The sequence below is a fragment of the Nymphaea colorata genome, chromosome 10 (genome assembly GCF_008831285.2).
Source record: "Nymphaea colorata isolate Beijing-Zhang1983 chromosome 10, ASM883128v2, whole genome shotgun sequence".
In the NCBI taxonomy this organism is placed as follows: domain Eukaryota; kingdom Viridiplantae; phylum Streptophyta; class Magnoliopsida; order Nymphaeales; family Nymphaeaceae; genus Nymphaea; species Nymphaea colorata.
Genome location: NC_045147.1, coordinates 22,177,424 through 22,196,355, shown reverse-complemented (window position 1 = coordinate 22,196,355; position 18,932 = coordinate 22,177,424). Strand labels below are relative to the sequence as shown.

At 39.2% G+C, this 18,932-nt stretch overlaps 2 protein-coding genes across 5 annotated transcripts; both read left to right on the top strand.

The window, feature by feature from the left end:
- Positions 1 to 580: 580 nt before the first annotated feature.
- On the top strand, positions 581 to 8,769 carry LOC116261774 (uncharacterized). 4 transcript variants are annotated; one of them, XR_004174360.2, is made up of 8 exons: positions 581 to 714; positions 883 to 967; positions 1,109 to 1,208; positions 2,252 to 2,486; positions 4,413 to 4,676; positions 4,785 to 4,799; positions 4,936 to 5,044; positions 6,981 to 7,120. XR_004174360.2 is itself a non-coding variant. In XM_031640622.2 (8 exons), the coding sequence occupies exons 1-7, from the start codon at positions 637 to 639 to the stop codon at positions 7,210 to 7,212; spliced, it is 1,254 nt and encodes a 417-aa protein (XP_031496482.1). In that variant the 5' UTR covers positions 586 to 636; the 3' UTR covers positions 7,213 to 7,215; positions 8,345 to 8,769. The 4 variants fall into 4 exon arrangements, 3 of the variants coding, with proteins under 3 accessions (XP_031496485.1, XP_031496482.1, XP_049935768.1); XM_031640622.2 differs by adding an exon at positions 8,345 to 8,769 and having other exon boundaries at positions 586 to 714; positions 4,785 to 5,044; positions 6,981 to 7,215; XM_050079811.1 differs by lacking the exon at positions 581 to 714 and adding exons at positions 743 to 784; positions 8,345 to 8,769 and having other exon boundaries at positions 4,785 to 5,044; positions 6,981 to 7,215.
- A 1,628-nt stretch (positions 8,770 to 10,397) lies between these two features.
- On the top strand, positions 10,398 to 18,413 carry LOC116261775 (protein disulfide-isomerase like 2-1). Its single transcript, XM_031640626.2, has 11 exons — positions 10,398 to 10,619; positions 11,523 to 11,607; positions 11,995 to 12,092; positions 12,207 to 12,262; positions 14,604 to 14,721; positions 14,837 to 14,864; positions 14,983 to 15,074; positions 16,432 to 16,588; positions 16,688 to 16,812; positions 17,645 to 17,744; positions 18,011 to 18,413. Exons 1-11 carry the CDS (start codon positions 10,471 to 10,473, stop codon positions 18,080 to 18,082), a joined length of 1,080 nt encoding a protein of 359 aa, XP_031496486.1. The 5' UTR covers positions 10,398 to 10,470; the 3' UTR covers positions 18,083 to 18,413.
- The last annotated feature ends 519 nt before the right edge of the window (positions 18,414 to 18,932 follow it).

Below are 18,932 nucleotides of genomic sequence, written 5' to 3'. Positions count from 1 at the left end.
TACAAACTTTTTTGGTTCATATTTGAATCTGAGTGCGTGAACATCCAATAAATTAGATATAGTAAAAGTACATTTGCTTCGGATCCAATCTATTGATATTCCTACCGTTCTCCCAACTCCTTTGAAAGCTATCAAGGTGTAGGATATCTATCCCTCCTTGGCCTTGAATTGCCCTTCCACAAACCAGTTTGTCCTCCTTCATATGTCCGGACAGCTCTTTCCTCCTCCACATGTCCTACAAAAAAGTTGGTGTTCTTGGAATGCCAGCATTCACCCAAATGAATGAGCTTATAGGCAACACTTGGTGGGATCACGTATGTTGTCACTAAGTTTATGAAGATCATGAATTCAAAAACTCATCGTTGGTGGTCATAGTTAATTTTCCTCATAACAAGGCCAAATGTCGAGCATACTCTTCCGCGGGCAGAGCAAACACTATAAACCGTGACTATACCACAAAATGTTGCTAATGCTTTCATTGCAAGGTATTTGCTAACAACATTGGGCAGCTCCTTAATTTCAATTTCTCATATTATCTACATTACATATGTGAAGTAGACCGCACCTATGTGAGAGAGAGCAGAGACAGATTTCCGATGAACAAGAGAGAGAAAGAGAGAGGTTCACTTTTCTAGCATGAGATCCATCATCCATCGTAATTGTAGTAGCACTGGTCAGGATGGAGGAAGGGGAGGCTTCGACCTCACTTGTGCGGTGAGACTTCCTACCGACCTTTACAACCACCTTTTTCCAAAATATGCACAATTTTAGTGGAGAAACAAAAGTACGCTCAAGTTTAAATTTATTTTCAATTACGTGCCTACTATGCGGCGGGCTCTTAACACAAATTCTTTCGTCTCCGTGAATCTTGAACGTCTTCAGTCGCACATGAGCCTTGTCGTTGAAATTTCTTGGAAGATGACCTTGAGAATTCGCGCTTCTTCTACCTCCTTGTCGCTAAACCCTGGTAACGAATCATTCCTCCCTGCCCCTTCAACCTTGCTCCTGCCATCTTAATCCTACCCAATTGATCTCTCTTTTTTCTCGGCCTGTCTCGATTTTCTTTGTACTAGTTATTCCATTTACCTATTTTCTTTAACTTGTGTAGCTGTTGGGAAGGAGAAATTGCTCCGGTTCGTATTGGGTAGAAGGCTTTTCTCAAAAAATGCAGCTGGTGAAGCCAATTCTTATATCCTTAACGAGCCAAGGTAGCTCCTCCTCTGCTTGCTATCCTTAGATTCTCGTATGGGTCGTCGGTACCATTGTTACGCTCATTGGCATTTGGGTACATGGCTTACAGCGTAGCTGACTCCATCTTTGGTACTTTGCCTTGCCGAGTTGTCGTCTGTCTCATCCGTTGATCACTTTGTTTCTGAATTTCTCATCATACTAAGGTTTCGCGCCGCCTGTAATCCTTCAAGCACTCCATGCTGCCACTAAGGTCCTCTTGCGATACGCCAACTTGTACGGTAAATTTTGAGCAGTTGGATCGCCCTTCCTACCTTTCAACAAATTGGTGACCAAAAAATTTTCCTCAGATTGGTTTGGCCTAAAGTTTTCCGTAGTTTAACTATGGTCACGCGCTTATTCTATTCGTACTGCCGCACTCTAGTCATGCAATATAGTCAGTTTTGGTGATGAATACAGGAAAGGCATAGTTTTTGTCCAAGCTCTTGACATTGGTACCGTGCAGGATTGTGTTGTTTTCTTGAATGACTCTTTCTGGAATAGAACTGATGTATAATCTATATACCCTGTCTAATCGTGTCATGGACAACTACAGTATTGTATTCGGATGTTTGATATGGATCACATCCTCTTCCCGCAGGTCGCTTTTGGTTATATATTTCTAATTTTTTAGCTTAATGTTCAAGGTTCGTTTATTGCTGTTCGCTAGTGAGAAGCTTTGCTCTGATTTTTAATTATTGTCAAGCCTTAAATTTGTTGCGGATACATTTGATGTTGAGCTTATCGTTAAGGTGTATCAAGTTATACGTTCCTTCTTGGATGGTGCATCATGATGCTCTACATTGTGGTTGATTAGGTCCTTCTGTATCATATAAGTCTGAAAGTTGACTAGAGTCTAAGGTCTTGTACTTCTGTTCTAGGAACTGATGCAGTTCATATGAAGCTTCTACACGTTGTTTAATCATTAATGTAGTCTTCACTAACGAGAGATCTGAATTGCATACCCTACATTTTATTTTGATGATTTTAACACTGATAATATCACCACAATTTTTGGCACCAGGTGCAATGTTGAGCCCGAGTATCGTGTCAACGCTTCTTCCAGAAGGAACCGACGCAAGTGCTGGCTTGGGGAAAGGTCTGGTAGTGCCCCATCTTCCAAGGAAAATTTTTCTTCATTTGCATGGCAGGAGGATCAACGATATCTGAATGTTAAGCAGTTAAAACTAGCTGGCACTCAAGAAGATGGGTTTGCTAACCTAGAGTCTTCAGTTGATGTGGGAGGTGAACTTTCAAAGGTGATGACTATAACTTTCTGCAATATATAAATAATGGGCTGCGACTGTCAAATAAGTGTTGCAATTTGGATATGATTGTATTGATGTTACAAACAGATTGTAGGTCCAATAAACAAATGGGTCAGATCTGGCCATTGAGAAGCAATTTTGATTGGGATAACAAGTAAAATGACCCTAACTTATTTCTGTTTTTGGTTGGTCATATGATAGTCCTCTCTTGCTCACATGGGATACAGTAAACTTAGCTGTTTTTTTATCAGGATCAAGGCTAACATGTCCAGTTTGAAAGCTTATGTCTTGCTTTTTGTTATTTCATCATCTGCACTACTATGACATTTTTGAGTTGATCATCTATTCCTTCAACAAGTATGTGAAAAACCTATATCATCAACAGTTCCCTAATTTATTGAATTGGTTGAGAGGAAAAGTCAAGTAATATACATCCTCTTCTGGATCTTATTGTCTCTAAACCACGTTAATTACATTTTATTTGAGCCCTCCCTGGAGTGTGTTAGATTGTTGTTTTCACTGTAAACATCTCTGAAATATTTCACTTTAATAAAGGCCTTTTTCACTCTTTGGCCTCTGTCTGAGGTTTTTTGTGCTTTTGTCATTAGTGAAAAAGAGCGGGCATTTGTCTCGATTGACATGCATATGGTTGTCAGATTTTGTTGATCATGCAGATTATTGTTTTCACTTTAAGATAGAATTATGTGTTGTTTTTCTTTCTTGTTAGTTAGCAGGTTCAACGGTTTGAGTTACAAATCATCATGACACCAAGCATTCAAAGTTTCAAGTAAACAAACATTTGAATTACAAATTGTGATCCAGTCCAGTATATTATACAAGTGTTTACCTATAGGCTGTGACACATGGATGCTGCAATATGTCATAGTACATGAGTTGGATGTATGCTAGGTGTGTTGTAGGTGTGGCTGCTATCTTTTGATGGATATTATACTTTATTACGCACACACACACACACGGACACCTGCTATCTTTTGATGGATATTATACTTTATTACGCACACACACACACGCACACACGGACCTACTGCACCTTTTTTTGTTTTGGAGAAATGGTGCACCTGCATCCAGATTCATACAACATAACTCATAGGCTCATAGCCACTGCATAGAGTCAGTGGGACTGTGTCAGTGCAGAAGTTATCGTCCTACCTCCTCAACTGGGTCTCTGGTGAACCTTGCAAGTTTAGCAAACCCTGATGTATCTGACCTTTTTCTTTCTCATTTTGATGCATTAAAATTATTCTTGAGTTTGACTCTGTATCAATCTCATATACAGGTGCAAAACAATTTCAAAAAGTTTGGGTGCTGGGACATGGTTACGTACTTACATACGAAAATATGAAATTGATATTTTAAGCAAATAAATGATATATTCCACAAAATATAAATTAATACACAAAAACTATCAAAATATGTCCCGTCTTGTGACTTGTCCATGAGTTGATTCTCTAATTGCAGTATTCTTGAGGAAAAACTATATTTACTGCTGTCTTGATCTATAATCATTTAGTTGTTATTTCATCAAATAGTTAATCCTTTAGAAAGTTTTCTATTTGATTTGAATATTTTTCTTTAATGGTTGCAATTGAGCTTGGTTGTTAGCATGGTATCCTCCAAAGCTGTTTAGGATTTTGGAACTCAATTTTCAATCATGTCCACATTCAGTACAATTAGGCTGCAAAATATTTGATCTTATCTACCCTTTCGTGTTTTGGATGCATCATTCAGGTAAGTTGCGGTTTCTTTTGTCGTCGCATCAAGATAATGTTTTTGAGATTTCCATGCTTTCCTTTGCTCAAGATCTAGCTTTGTTGTTTGCAAGTTATGGTCCAATTATAACGGAATCCATAATTTTCAAAGGACATCCTCATTGATGAACCTGTAATTATGAACCAGACTGCTTCCAGACCAAGCCCCAGTCCGCCCTCAGGAAGCCTCCATCACTTTACTGGACTAAAATGTGCTTTGAACAGAGAAAGGCTGATTAGTGATACATCTTATGGCCAAAAAGTCCCCAAAAATGCTATTATAGTTGAGAAGGTGCCACTCAGCATTACCCTTAAGCAGTTGAAACAGGCAGTCTCAATCTTTGGGGAGATCCAGTCATCATTTGTGAGATCTTGTGATAATGGGCTGTGCAGCTGCCACATTGAATTTAAGGTATGAAGTCTCATGTTTTTTCTGTGTTTCTTACTTTCTTTAAACGTTAGTTTAGAAAGACACTTAGTATGCTTCATGCTATATTTACCTTTTCCCTGAAACATACAGAGCTTCGAATCGAAGGTGAGCGCTATTACTGCAGGGTGTGTCTCTGTTGAAAGTCGGTTATTACCTATTTATGATCTGCCTGTTTCCCTTTACGCTGCTGTTAGAATCCACAATATTAATCTTGGGACTGCTGAACCTATGGTCCACTCAGTGTGCATGTCATGTGCGCCTGTAAGGAGCCTTATCCGGAGCAGTGATTGCACAGTTGATGTTCATTTTAGCCTCAAAGATGATGCAGACATACCAGGCATATTGATCAAGTGAGCATTTCCTGAAATCGTTCTAGTAACTATTCCATTCTGCTTGTGCATGTCTATGTATATGTGTGTTTATAACATGAATGGAGTAGAAATCTAAATCAGAATTGGCATTTACTGGTAGAGTGAACTACATTCCAGAAACATTAGCTTCTTATGTCTAACTGAAATAACGACTTATGCCAGGCTGGCCTAGTCGTATCTTGAGTAGCCAGATGTTTTTTTTTCTTTTAATGATTTTTTTATGACTGAGAGAAAAAGTGATGTAACTGCATTTTCAGTTGTTCATGAGAGTTTGTTCATTCTCATGCCTTTTGCACTGGATTTTGTTCTGTCACAGTGGGTTCTTGTGTGTTGGTTTCTTTCTGAATCTCAAGCATGGCTCACAAATGCAGAATCTTGGAATCTTGTTGTCTGTACGGCTCTATGTCACATCGATGCAGGTAAGCACAAACAGAAATTTCAAAAAATTTCGGTGCAAGATTGGATGCAAAGATGCATCTCTCTCTCAAGCTGACATCATAAAGGATGTGAAAATGAACTTACAAAGAGAGTTAAACACTATGCCACATGGGTGCGGTGCTGATGCGTGTGTGCTTGTCGGTGAGGGATGCCTCAAGTTCCAAAAAAAATTGGGTGTGAGGGCGGCGAGAGTATATATATATATATATATATGTTATTTGTTATATAAGTAATTTTATTTGTCTATATTTTTGAACTTTTTTTTTATGAAGGGTATATATATATATATATATATATATATATATATATATATATATATATATGTTATTTGTTATATAAGTAATTTTATTTGTCTATATTTTTAAACTTTTTTTTTATGAAGGGTACCTTAATCTCATACAAAATTCAAAGTTTTATTAAATAAAATAAGGGGGAAGAGAGAGAAGAGGGAAAACCGAAGAGAGAAAGATAGGAGAAGGAAAAAAATGAAAAAAAAAACAAGAGAAAAGAAGAACGGGGTCAGCTGCACCAGAGGCAGAGCAAGAATTTTGTTTTAGGAGTGGGCCAAACGGTCCAACGAACTTATCCGGGTAGGGCCGAATCTAATAAATATACTTCACAACTAAAAATTTTTAAATTTTTTTAATGTAATTTTTTTTTTCAATTAACTTGGGTGGGGCCACGGCCTAGGCGCCCCCCCCCCCTCCCTCCGCCCCTAAGCAGCACCCAATTCGGTTTGACCGAGTCGGGTGCCGTGTCGGGCCACACTCGCACCTGCATCAGTGCAGGTGCGCCACCATAGTTGGTGCACCCGTGTGACTTAGGTTAAACATAGCATAATAAAGAAAATACACACAATCAGAGCATTACATAAACTAAAAACAGTGCTGTGTTTAACATGTCTGTTTTTCTCAAGAAGGCAGAAAAATGCATTACAAGCAGTTTCATCTGATGAGACATTCAATTTGTCTGCAGAAGTTATTTATTCTTTGAAAATAAAAAATATCTTGGAAAAGAAGCATCCTTTTGGCAGAAAACAGAAATCTTCTTGAAATTCCAGAAAATGTGTAATATTACACACACACACACACAGAGAGAGAGAGAGAGAGAGAGAGCACTGCTGGTGATGCACCTGCTCTACCTTCAGCACAAATGTTGGAAATAAGAGTGTCGCTTGAAATATATGTGCATGTGCATGTATTTCCTGGAGAATGCATGCCTTGTGAATTGAGCTGAATTCATGAGTTCTGATCAAGGATGCCACAATCTCATTCTTAATAACCTGAATATGGATCTGACAAAGAAGTGTAAACTAGACTACGTATAGGCGACAAAAATGCAAGCAAGAACTTATGGTGCTATTTTACGATTTCGATTCTGTGAAGTACAGAGTTACCCTTGGACATGCTTTTTGCTACCTGATATTTGCAAGGTTCAAAGTGTTATATCTTTGTACATATGCCCTCTCTCTGCGCAGGCTAAATAATGTAGAAATGGATGGTTGCCGTTGGTTGGCTCGGTTGGTAGATAATGATGCACTTCCCCCAGTAACACTAGAGGATTCATCCTGGAGGATTGAGTCTCAGATTGGCAGCCTCATCTTGGACATTAGAAAGCAAATGCAGCTTAAGTGTGTCTATTTGGAAGACCTGGAGGAATTGCATGATGCTATAGTTCATCTTACTGATTGTCCTCAAATAACTAATTGATATGTGAGTCAAAGCTTTCCTTTTTTTGGTTGCCACCTCAATGGTGTGTTTCTCTGTTTCTAGATCAAATTTCTTTCTTTATATGGACCATGTTCACCACAGGACGTTGTTTAGATTCTTAACTGAATTAGTTGCTTATGCCTTCTGATTGTTCTTCACACTACAAAGAGAAAAAAAAGTTATCCTGCTCTTGAGGTGGGTATAAATGTGATGCAATGATCCAGCTTCTCTATTAGATGCTCCTATCAATTTAATAGTAGGATCATGTGATGGTGCTAACGACCACAGGCTTCTATCCTGGCATTATCCCAGCTGTACAAAGGATAAGTACCAACTCCCAAGTGACACACAGAACTCGGCACCAAGCAGTTGTAGGCATTCAATACTGTTTTAGATCTTCACATGATGAGGAGCCATCCTTTTTTGTTGCTTTTGTCAAGTGTCTCTCATTTGCACTGTATTGTACAAAATTCTGTTTTTTCCTGTGTGTGCACAGGGTCTCTTTAGTAAGCATCTAATTTTCCTTTTTTTTTTTCTGAAACTCTCAGATAAGTCATTTAAAGCATCTCATTTTTTTCCATATGGATGTTTGATTACATCCCTTCCTCATTTCGTTATCTTAAAATTCCAAAGTAATTAACACCATTCCTAGTTGTGCCAGTTGTTGCTTTCAAAGTCAAGAAACCACTACATCTTTTGGCCAGACAAACTGAAAAACTTTTCGTCTCTTCTTACTTGGGGTTTAGCCACTCCGTTTCTCTTGGTAGCTTTACCAAACTACTTGAACCTGAGTCCTTTTCTTCCTTAAGCCTAGAGAATGAAGAAGTGGCCAGGCACTTAAAAGGCTGACTTATTGGAAGAAAGTGGGCGAGTCAGTTGTCAACATTATGAAGAAGCAGTTCTAACACTTTCTTATGCTTTATGAGCTCATGCTGGTACCTGTCGGTACCAAGTTAAGAAAAAGGTATGCAAGTGTAGTGATGATGATGCCCCAAAAATCCCAAAATTATTCCATTAAATAAGGAAGAAGCTAATCAACTTTGAAGATGGCAATGATCAAGGCTGTAATTATGCTTTATTCATGTGATGCAGCTTCGTGCTATTGTTGACAAGCCCTTTTCTCTTAATGCAGTTGTGGCTTCTTAGCTGACTCACTGGCAAGGCCCATCAATGCACCCGCAGCAGGCACTAGGATTATGAGGGAGCTGAACACCAGTAACCAACTCAGAATGAATATTAGCCCGTGTGGAGGCCAGAACCAGCTCGACATTGATTGTCGACTATCTGAGTTGTGGCCCCCAGCTCTATGAAGCACATTTCTATTGATTGCCACTTTCCTGGGAAGAAGTTTCAGCGAGGGATCGACTGCAGCAAATTTCTTATTGGGTAACTTGTAGCTGTAACCCTTGACTGACTTCACAGCATTGCTCCGTACCAACCTGCTAGGTTTGATCTTAGAAAGAACTTACGGGCATTAAAGAGCTTCTGGGTGTAATGAGTTGGAGAACCATGGACAGAATTCCTGAGAACTACTAAAGAATCATCTTGTAATGGCTATTCTTGATTTATGAGTTGGATGGTTACTAACATGATTACAGCGGGAAAGGCTTGCGCCGCTGCGCGATCATTTACATTCTCCATGAGATCACGTCATCCTCGTAAATTCTCCGGGTTCTCCATACGGCAGAACTTGCCCAATAAGCTGATCGGGATATGAATGGGTGAAGACTCGTGGAGCAGCGGTCTGCAAAAGTGTTTTTGAAACCCACCAAAGCAGCTGATCTAAGTGGACGTATGATAAAGCAAACAGAATGCCGCTTTCGCAAAACATGGTGTTCGTTTTGCCGTTTTCACTATTTTGGGCACTGACTCTGAAATGGGGAGCAGTGACATAAGATCCATGTTTAGGAAAAAGGAAAAAAAAACAACTGTGTCGAAGAGATGGACACCATTGGAAACGTAAAATTCATACTTGAGTCCGTCTTTTTGCATGTGCAAATGGGATTTTGTGACCTACACAATTCCAGACTTCTTGAAGGCCTGTAAAAAGTTAACTCACGCACCAAAATAAACTTAGTGTAAATCGATTTAAATTTTGATCCGGCGGATCACCTATAGAATTTTGAGAAGAAAAACTTCCAAGAAATGGCCCTGCTGGAGGATCGGCCTTCGCCCTTCATTAAGAAGAGACAGTTCAAAGGTGGATTTTTTTAAAGTATCCGTGCAACTGCAATTACATTGCAACTTATGTTTTCTGACTCAGATATGATTACTGGTTAAAAAATTAGGTTGTCAAAAGACTTGGTCTGAGGAATATTGTAATATCGTTTTCTGAAGGTGTCATCCAAATACAATATTAATTATGGTTAGTGAAAACTTGTTTTTGAAAGAGAATTTTTGCTTTCTTACAAACACGTTATGAAATTCGGAGACTTTGGTGAATGCTTGAAAAACATGTCTCTCATTGGCGCGAAGCTCGTTTCACTTAAAATGAAATCTCACTTCCCACATTTATTATTGCGTGTTTCATTTTCCCATTGGTTTAATGCATTATATGCTTTTTATGATAATGTATGTGACTTTATGTTGACATAAGTAAACAACCATTTCAAAAGGGTTGGTGCAACAGTCAAGATAAAGGTGGTCGGTAGGCTGCCGTTTCAATCCATCATAACGTCAACCCTCCATGCTGCAAAAAGAAGGATACTCAAATACAAATAGTGCATTCTTCACTCAAGCGATGGGATTAGCCTCTCACTCACCCGAAAAAAAAAAAATACACTACTGGTTTTTAATTGTTTTTACTTAGTTTCACAGATACATTTTTTCGCTTATGCAATTGCTTTAGATGCATTTCTGGCTTTCAACTTTCTAGTATTTCTCCAACTGCTTGTTTCCCCTTCCATGTGTTGCTTCATGTACTTATTTCGTATCTTGATAGTATTTTTTTTTCCATTTAGGAAAAATCCTTGGGGGTGCGGAAATAATATTAACCTGGCTGAGTGCAACAGAAAACGACAATACAGCGAGAAGTATGTGGGGCGGGTAAACAGATTTGGACCGAGGGGAACCGACCCGATCGATGACCAGGGCGAGTGAAAGACGCGGTTTCTTGCAAGACTGACCGAGACGAACCGGCATTCTGGCCATGGTAGGCGGACTATAAATGTCACTTGCGTGCTGCGTCCCCCTTGCGCCTGCTTCATTCTCACCGTTGTTGCGGTCGTTGGCAGAGGAGAGGGAGCGAAAGGTAGGAGGATGGCGAGCCCTAAAATCTGGTTTTCTTTGAGTGCCTTGGCACTGCTCCTCGTGGTGGCTGTGGCCGACGTCGTCGTCCTCAACGAGGGCAATTTCGAGCAGGAGGTAGGCAAAGAGAGGGGCGCGCTTGTGGAGTTCTACGCCCCCTGGTACGATCATGCCTGTCTTGATTTATGATTGAACTCTCCTGTTTCTTGACTTCATCAGTCGTGTTAGGGTTTGATGCATCTCGTTGTGGTCCGATCTGCTTTATGATCCATTGCAAACTGAGATCGTGCTGTGCTGTAGCGCATTCGTGGTCTTGTGCTTGATCTTTGTCGTGAATTGTGATCTGGAACTCGATGACTCTAGACGTTGGTGATACTTTGTTTCAGGCTGGTATAGTGCCCTGCTGTTCATAACCAGAAGCCTGCGTGGATCTGGATCTGGTTTTCCCTAGGGTTTTGTTCTGATGAGAAAATAGCAATGTCTGATGGATGTTGTGGATCGAGAGTCATGTGTTTGAATGGACTACTTGAGACACTGAGATTTTTTTGGTGAACTTTTGTATTTGTGGTGAATATAAGCGAGGTATTACGGCTGGACTATCACGGAGACGGCTGAGATCCATATTCTTACTCGATAAATTCATCAATTGCATAAAAGAAAGGTCTAGTTCGGTATTATAATTTCCTGTTTTCTTGTTTGTTCATGTCCTGGAAAACAAGAAAGTATCGATCGGCAGAAGTGGTAAGCTTAGGTGTTGCTTTGCTTATTATTCGTTTGCATGTTTTTCTTGTCGCGAAAAGCAAGAGAAGGACAAACTTGATAAGCTTATATTTCCCTTTCTAGTTTGGTTCTATTTGACTTCTTCCCTCAAGTGGTTATATGGAATCTGATGCTGAATTTTGACTGTGCCATGGGAATTCTTTCATATCAAAAGATTTCTTGTCTCTCATCTGCTGATGTCTTTATTTGTTTCTTAGAAATATTTCTTAAGCTTTAAAGTTGTAGTTCCTCAATCGTAGCTTTGAAGGTGCTTTGTTAGTTATTTTCTTCAATTTCCTTTTCAGGTGTGGACATTGTAAAAAGCTTGCTCCAGAATATGAGAAACTTGGCGCAACCTTTAAGAAAACAAAATCCATTTTAATTGGCAAGGTAAAGCACTCTGCCTTTTTTAACATGCGTGTCATCCACTCGAATCTCAGAAGATGACGGATGAGGTTTAACTAGTCTTACTGTCAAAATTAGGAGGGTGTCATGACTTTGCTAGAGCTGACAAAGAAAATGAAGGAAAACATCCTGTGTGATGGCGATTATGTATTTGAGTTATTTCAACTAATAAAGCTTGCGTTTAGGAGACAGCATGATCTCGAAGGATAAATTTGCTCTATGTTTAAATGATATTAACAAGATGAAAACATGATAAATGACTAAGCTTTGCAACCAAACATATGTATAGTTTAACATTTTTGACATGTTCATTCCTTTTATGCTGCGTGATTAAGAAGTACCACTTATTTTACTGATTCATTATTTTAATAGGTGGACTGTGATGAGCATAAGAGCCTCTGTAGCAAATATGGGGTTACAGGATATCCTACAATAAAGTGGTTTCCTCAAGGTTCCTTGGATCCAAAAAGGTATATTAACTTAAAATAGATGGTGGAGACTTAAACCATATCTCTCGTTTTCCTTTTCTTATGCTGGGTTTATTTTTATTATTAAATTTTTACGTCATGTTTAACCATATCCAGCTATGAGGGTGCACGGACTGCAGATGCCCTTGTTGAGTTTGTAAACACTGAAGGAGGTAGTACTCGACCCTAAATTGAAAGTCATATTTTACTTCATAAACTAATAATGTCTTGAAATTTTTTAGCTGTTCATGTTTCTGCATACATGTGTTTGTGAAGCTTCTTGTTGTCATATAGTTGGAATTTTAGAGGTTCCGTGCGTCCATTCACAGGTTGATCATGGAAACATATAGACCAAAAAAAAAAAAAATCTAAGGTTGTGTAATGTTAAAATCTTTTGTTGGAAATCTGATGTTTTCCTAATTTGGTATCCTGCACAATGGAATCTTAGCTTGACAATATAACCTTATAGTCTTCCCCCCCCCCCCCCCCCCCTGTCGGTAAAGATCTTGAGAATGACCTTACTGTAAAAATCTCTAGAAGTCCTATGTGTATCTATTTATGTGTATGTGCTGCATGCATGCATGATTTCACATATATATGTGTAGAGATGTAAATATACTACAAAGTGGAATTGTTCAAACTTCTTTTATTCCAATGGTGACTTGGAAGAAGAATAAAAATTGTTTTGAAGTCAGAAGGCCCGCTTGAGCTGGCTAGTTCACAAAGAATACATTGTTTCAAAAACAAGTAGTAACCTTATCACTAAATATGGTGCTTGCAAGCTTAAAGATATGTGTAGAGATGTAAATGCGTTCAAAGTGGAATTGTTCAAACTTCTTTTATTCCAATGGTGGCTTGGAAGAAGAATAAAGATTGTTTTGAAGTCAGATGAAGGCCAGCTTGAGCTGGCTCGTTCACAATGAATGTGTTGTTTCAAAAATAAGTAATAACCTTATCACTAAATGTGGTGCTTGCAAGCTTAAAGACTCCTGATCATTTATTCGACAATCCATCCTAAACCATGTGACACAAGCTATTCTTTTTAAGAAGCTGGCGTGTATGGTTCTGCCAATCCAAGTACTCATGATCACTTATATAAATTCCACACAAGCACTTTACAAGAGCATGAGTAGCTTGTCTCATTCCTTTCTTCTCTATGTCTTTTTTTTTTTTTTTTTTTTGGGGTGGGGGGGGTGTTGGGGTGTTTTCCTCCCATTATCCTATGGGCTCCTGTTGGGAAGCTTGCATTCTTTACAAGTTTAATACCTTTTGTTATTCCATAAAACAAACAAGAAAATTATTGGTATTGCCCAAATTGTTGACAAATCATAGTAACAGACTATAGAGCAGATCGGAATGTTTGGTTGACTTGTTAGCATCCTTCAAAAAGATGACAAGTCCCAGCACTTGTTGATGTTTCCTTTGAATGTTGGCTTGTTTTTCTGCCAGAATGATTGAGGTTCCTGCCTGAATTTCACCATAGTTTAGCATGCAAGGCCTTTTAGGAGCATGGAAATCCATGAGCAGGCAAGGTTTATCCTGAGACTGACCTTGGGACCATGGGTTTTCATGACAGGTGCTTTTCGCCTGCATTATGTTTGAGTTTCAGCGGTACAGCGGTATGCCAATACCAGCACAGTGGTATGCTGTTGGTGCGTTTGGATAGGTTCCGGATCGGAACTGATCCAAACCACATTTTTTCTTTCGCTTTAATCATATTTTTTTAGCCTCACTATGGTTTATGAATTTATGTAGGCACCATAAAAGGTACTATTAAACATTGTCTTATATATATATATAGTCTAGAGACTCTAACACACACTTTTTTTGTCGTACCCCGATACCAAGATTTTTTAAAATTGTGTATCCGACTCGTATTCGTGCCTATGTGACTTAGACAGGCATGATGAACCTTATTCTCAATTTCTTCAATAATTTCTTCTCTCTCCGTTCGTTATCTTGCTGATGCTTGTAAAAATAACAACCAAAATTTTCTTGTCCATTTCATTATTTGCTTCTGTCTTTCCTGTTGTCACTTTGGAATGGTTAGAGTGATCATGCTGAGAAGGTCAATCATAGAGGTGCTTCCTTTCCTATAGGCAGTTTGTTGAAGATATTGAATATAATATCTTTAGGATCTAATATTCCATGTAGAACACCTTTTAAACTTTAGACGTGTGTCTTGTCTGGGTTCACATGGGGAAGCTGACCCGCAAGACTGCATGGTGCTTCTTGTTGCTCATTAATACCAATCTTGCTTTGTGCATGTGCTGCTTTTTGCTCATTAATGCCAAACTTGCTTTGTGCTTGGTGCCCCTACATTGGTGCAGTGTCTTGTAATTTCTTGTGGCTTTTAAGTGTTCAAGTAGTTTTTCTTGATTGTATCTGTGAGTTTGATATTAGGTTCTTAGGATTTCTTTCATAGGCATTGGGTTTGATTTTTTATAAATCTCTACACTTTTGTGAGATATGGTACTTTAAACTGGTTTAATAAATGACTTTTGTGGTCTGCAGGCACCAATATGAAGTTAGCTGTGATTCCTTCCGATGTAGTTGTGTTGACCGAACATAATTTTGATGAAGTTGTCTTAGACGAGAAGAAGAATGTTCTTGTTGAGTTCTATGCACCATGGTAATTTCTTAATATTTGGTTCTGTTTATGTTACACTTGGTATTATCCAAAGTCAAAACCCTTTTGTGATATAGATCGTGAACTTCATTGTCATCTGAACTTTTCTGCTTGTCAGGTGTGGTCATTGCAAGAGTCTTGCCCCTGTAAGTTCGGAATACATTATACTTCTACAGTTCAGAAATTTTTGGGCAAGGAATTATGTTTGTGTTTCATCCTGTAGCTTTCTTAACCTGCATCTTGTTTGTTGTTCATGTGGTGTAGACTTACGAGAAGGTTGCAACAGCTTTCAAGCTAGAGGAGGATGTAGTAATTGCTAACCTTGATGCAGATAAGTACAAGGATTTGGCGGAGAAGTGAGTACTTGTATTCTAGTTGCATTCTTCATTCAAAAGATTGTCAGTGTGATGCAATTTGTTTGTATGGTCTTAGATACGTCCTACTTAGTGGTTAAGACTGATTATCTGATTGTGCTTGGATGAGCTGTGGTCTTGAGCTTTCTCTCTTATGAGCCTTAAGCAAGTGGCTTCGGCCTTGTTGAAACCTAAAATGTGATGCTCTTGAGGTGGCCTAGGGCCAGTTTATGACTTTGAGCTTGTCCAAGTATTCATTATGCCAGCCTGCTTCAATGGTAGCAACTGACACAGCTATTTTGCTTCTTCCAACATACCGTTGTAGTCTTGGACGTTCAGGTTAAATCTGGTTTAGACTCCATTACCTTCACACTTCACAGTGGAAAGGCCTACAACTCAACTAGCCTCAATTTAATGCACAAATCTGTCAACCAAGGTTTATGCTGGTTGTTGGGTGGCGGGTAAAGATCAATATATCTAGTGTCTGTCATGGTACTCAATGAGAGAGGGATGACATTTGGTTTACACTTTACAGCACTCTTCATAGAAGCAATTTGGTTCATCTTCTCTTCCTGACTTGATGATAATGCTCGTGATATTTCTGGAAGTGCTTGTTAGTATGGTAATTTTGTTGCTTTTGATGTTGGTTTTGGTGTGCTGTAAACCATATATGTTTATCAATAGAACAATGATCGCCAGTTAAAAGGAAAGGATACCCTTCTTCAGAAAGTTGAAGGTTTCTACAGCCAATTTATTGAACGAGGAAAAGTAATGAGATTCAGCAAACATGGATGCTTGCAAAATGACTCAAAACACCCAGCTCTTTTCCATATTTGACACCAGGAACAAATTGAACTCGTGAACATATAGGTGATTAGGTGTCTGAAGTTATGGCAATTTGTGTTGCTTTTCTTTTTTAACCATTTGAAAATGGTAGCGATATAGTGGGCTTTGTTTTCTGTTTCTCGAGGATGAAGCATCTTCTCTAAGAGTCTGAGTAGGACAATACATGCCATTTACTCTCTGTTATGAGCTTTTCAGAAGGATTTGTGCTGCCAAAAGGGCCTTCTCTCTCTACCTCTTTTTTTTTGTTGGGGGTGCGGGGTGGGGGGGGGTGTGTGGGGGATTTTTACAAAATGTAATTTTGTGGCAGGTTACTCTTTGTTGAAGTGGTTGGTGCATACTGCATATGATACTTGCTGATTGCTTCAGTGTGATTTCATTCAATGGAAATCTCTGAATTTCCTCTTTGCAAATCAAATTTTATTAGTGTTCCCTTCTTGTTCTATTTGTGCACCAAAATCCAAGTGGAATTAATCATTTGAAATTGGATATGTCAATTTTTTGTTCACCAAATCAGGTATGGCATCAGTGGGTTCCCAACATTGAAGTTCTTCCCAAAAGATAACAAGGCTGGTGAAGACTATGATGGTGGTCGAGATCTGGATGATTTTGTCACCTTTATCAATGGAAAAGCTGGCACTAGTCGTGATTCAAAGGGGCACCTTACTTCTCAAGTGAGTGGTTAGCAAGCCTGAAGCTTTATGTTATATATGGTTGTGTACTTTCTTCTCAACTCAACATTACTAAATGAGCTTACATGTTGCTTGCAATAGGCTGGTATAGTCTCAAGTTTGAGTGCATTAGTGAAGGAGCTTGTGGATGCTGCTGAGGGTGAACGGAAGGCAGTTTTGTCCCAGATTGAGGAGGAGGTCGATAAACTAGAAGGATCTGCTGCAAGGTACTGATCCTTCTGGAGGACTTTCTTTCTTGTGGTTATCGTGTCAAAACATCAGACTGCAGATCTTACCTTATCAAACATATTTCTTATTCTCCTTATGTCTGGGACAAACATCCATTGCCAAGACACAAACATGATGTTTGGTAAGAAAGAATGCTTGCGTTAGAGAAACTCCCAATGTTCTTCTCAGTGGTCAAGCAAGAAACACACAGAAGTTATGGGTCTGTCCTTATTTTTATTGAGGAGGAACACATTGTGTTTCACCTGTCACACCAATCAAACATCCTTGGCGGTTGGCGTGGTGGGATATGCCTAGGCTGTTTTGTGGAATATGGACAGATAAGCTTTGATTCTCATACGTGCAGCCCCTTCTGTATTGGAAAGCTGCGTGTACCTTCTGGAGGAGCCATGGTGGACCTCCGGGGTTTTACTGCTACCCATATTAGGATTACAATTGAAGACTGGGTTTTCCCTCTGCGCTTTTGAAAAGAATTCATCATCAATGATGATTCTCTCCTTAGTTGACTCTCGTTTGCCTGGATGTTCTTGTAAGGAAACTTTTGCCAGGTCTTCAAAACATTTGGTCTTTAAAAAAAATTGCTGAATTTTATTAGTTAATACAACAAAGTATTACTATGAAATAAAGTGGAATTTTTCACTCCATAAATTTACAAATAAACTACTGTTAAAGGGGAGGGTGTTCTCTTGTTAGTCATCAGGACTTTATAAAGATATAAACATAAAGTTCCTATGCAGCAATTTGTGTCATTGTGCTCGAGGAACTTTTTCTCTGTTTTGACCTGAAGGAACTGATGCATGCACTTGCTTTTAGGTATGGTAAGATATATGCAAAGGCAGCAAAAGCCTTTATAGAGAAGGGCGTGGATTACCCCAAGAAAGAGATGGAGAGGCTGCAGCGTATGTTGGAGAAGGTATATATATGTTGTACCTTAATTTTGGAGTTCTTACATGGATATTGATCCCATAGTGATTGATTGCACACCAATGCTTGCATGATGCACTCCTTTCTGGAATATTATGCGTACCATCAAGTTGTTTCTTCTTTAACCCGCATTCTTGGATAATACACACCATAGTACCTAGTTGATAAGTAGGTGTTCTCGCGGACTGCCTTTTTGTGGAAACTTCTTAATTGGCATCTCATTTTCTTCATTCTTCTCCTTTTATTCTGTTGCAGTCCGTAAGCCCATCAAAGGCCGACGAGTTTGTACTCAAGAGGAACGTCCTTTCTGTTTTTGCATCATCCTGAGGTGGATGAGATTTATGTACCTGTAAGGAGCAACGCTGTGCCCCTTTGCGTGGACCTGAAGAATCATACGCTTGGGAAACATTGCAGGGGCAGGTGAGCGAGACCCTAGTGTGGGGAAGGCATTAGTGCGGCCTTTTTTCTATTTGAATGTATCTTCTTAATTTAGGAATTTTTTGAAGATCTAGTATCATGCTGCTTAGATGTCACGGATAAAGGTGTTATTGAACCCTGCAAACTCTACCACATTCATGAGATGCCACTTATTCTCTAAAAGTCTTCCTTTTTGTTACTAAGATGCTCATATTTCTTAAAAAATTTATATTTTTATTTAGCTGCCATTTGTTCCAGTGACGAAGAAGAAGCCTCCCCCCGTTCCCATTGCCCCCATGGTCTAGGCGGCATTGGGTTTCTGGCCACCAAACTAGAGACTGGCCTTCTACCAGTCATTAGTCATTGATCTGACCAGTTATGCCCAACTCCTTGAGGCTGTTCAGCTGCCTTTGTTACAAGAGTAAACACGAGTCTGTTATATTTTTGCGTGAAGCTACGTGCTTTTAAAAGGAAAAAAAAAAAGAAAAAGAAAAAGGCACTCCTGTAGAGGGGATAGTCTCCCAGCCTTTTATTAAACAAAAATATGATGTATACACACCGAAAGTTAGGCCCAACCAGGACCAACTAGACCGATGCTGGCCGCCTCAAGGGGTCCCAGCCAACTTTATGATTTTTCCATGCTTTGCAACCCATGCAACTGGGAATAGTAGTAAGCAAAAGGCAGGTTTTCCATTGCTGGAATATTGCTATCCACGTCCAGACCGACAGGACAAGGTGGGAAAAATGATCTTCCAAAAAT

Bases quoted from the DNA above. Each gene is read 5' to 3' on its own strand.
- LOC116261774 (XM_031640622.2), top strand. From the start codon at position 637: ATGAGATCCATCATCCATCGTAATTGTAGTAGCACTGGTCAGGATGGA. The intron at 2,487-4,412 runs GTGATGACTATA...ATTATGAACCAG, and splicing joins TGGGAGGTGAACTTTCAAAG to ACTGCTTCCAGACCAAGCCC. The intron at 5,045-6,980 runs GTGAGCATTTCC...CTCTCTGCGCAG, and splicing joins ATACCAGGCATATTGATCAA to GCTAAATAATGTAGAAATGG.
- LOC116261775 (XM_031640626.2), top strand. From the start codon at position 10,471: ATGGCGAGCCCTAAAATCTGGTTTTCTTTGAGTGCCTTGGCACTGCTC. The intron at 11,608-11,994 runs GTAAAGCACTCT...TTATTTTAATAG, and splicing joins AATCCATTTTAATTGGCAAG to GTGGACTGTGATGAGCATAA. The intron at 15,075-16,431 runs GTGAGTACTTGT...TCACCAAATCAG, and splicing joins TACAAGGATTTGGCGGAGAA to GTATGGCATCAGTGGGTTCC.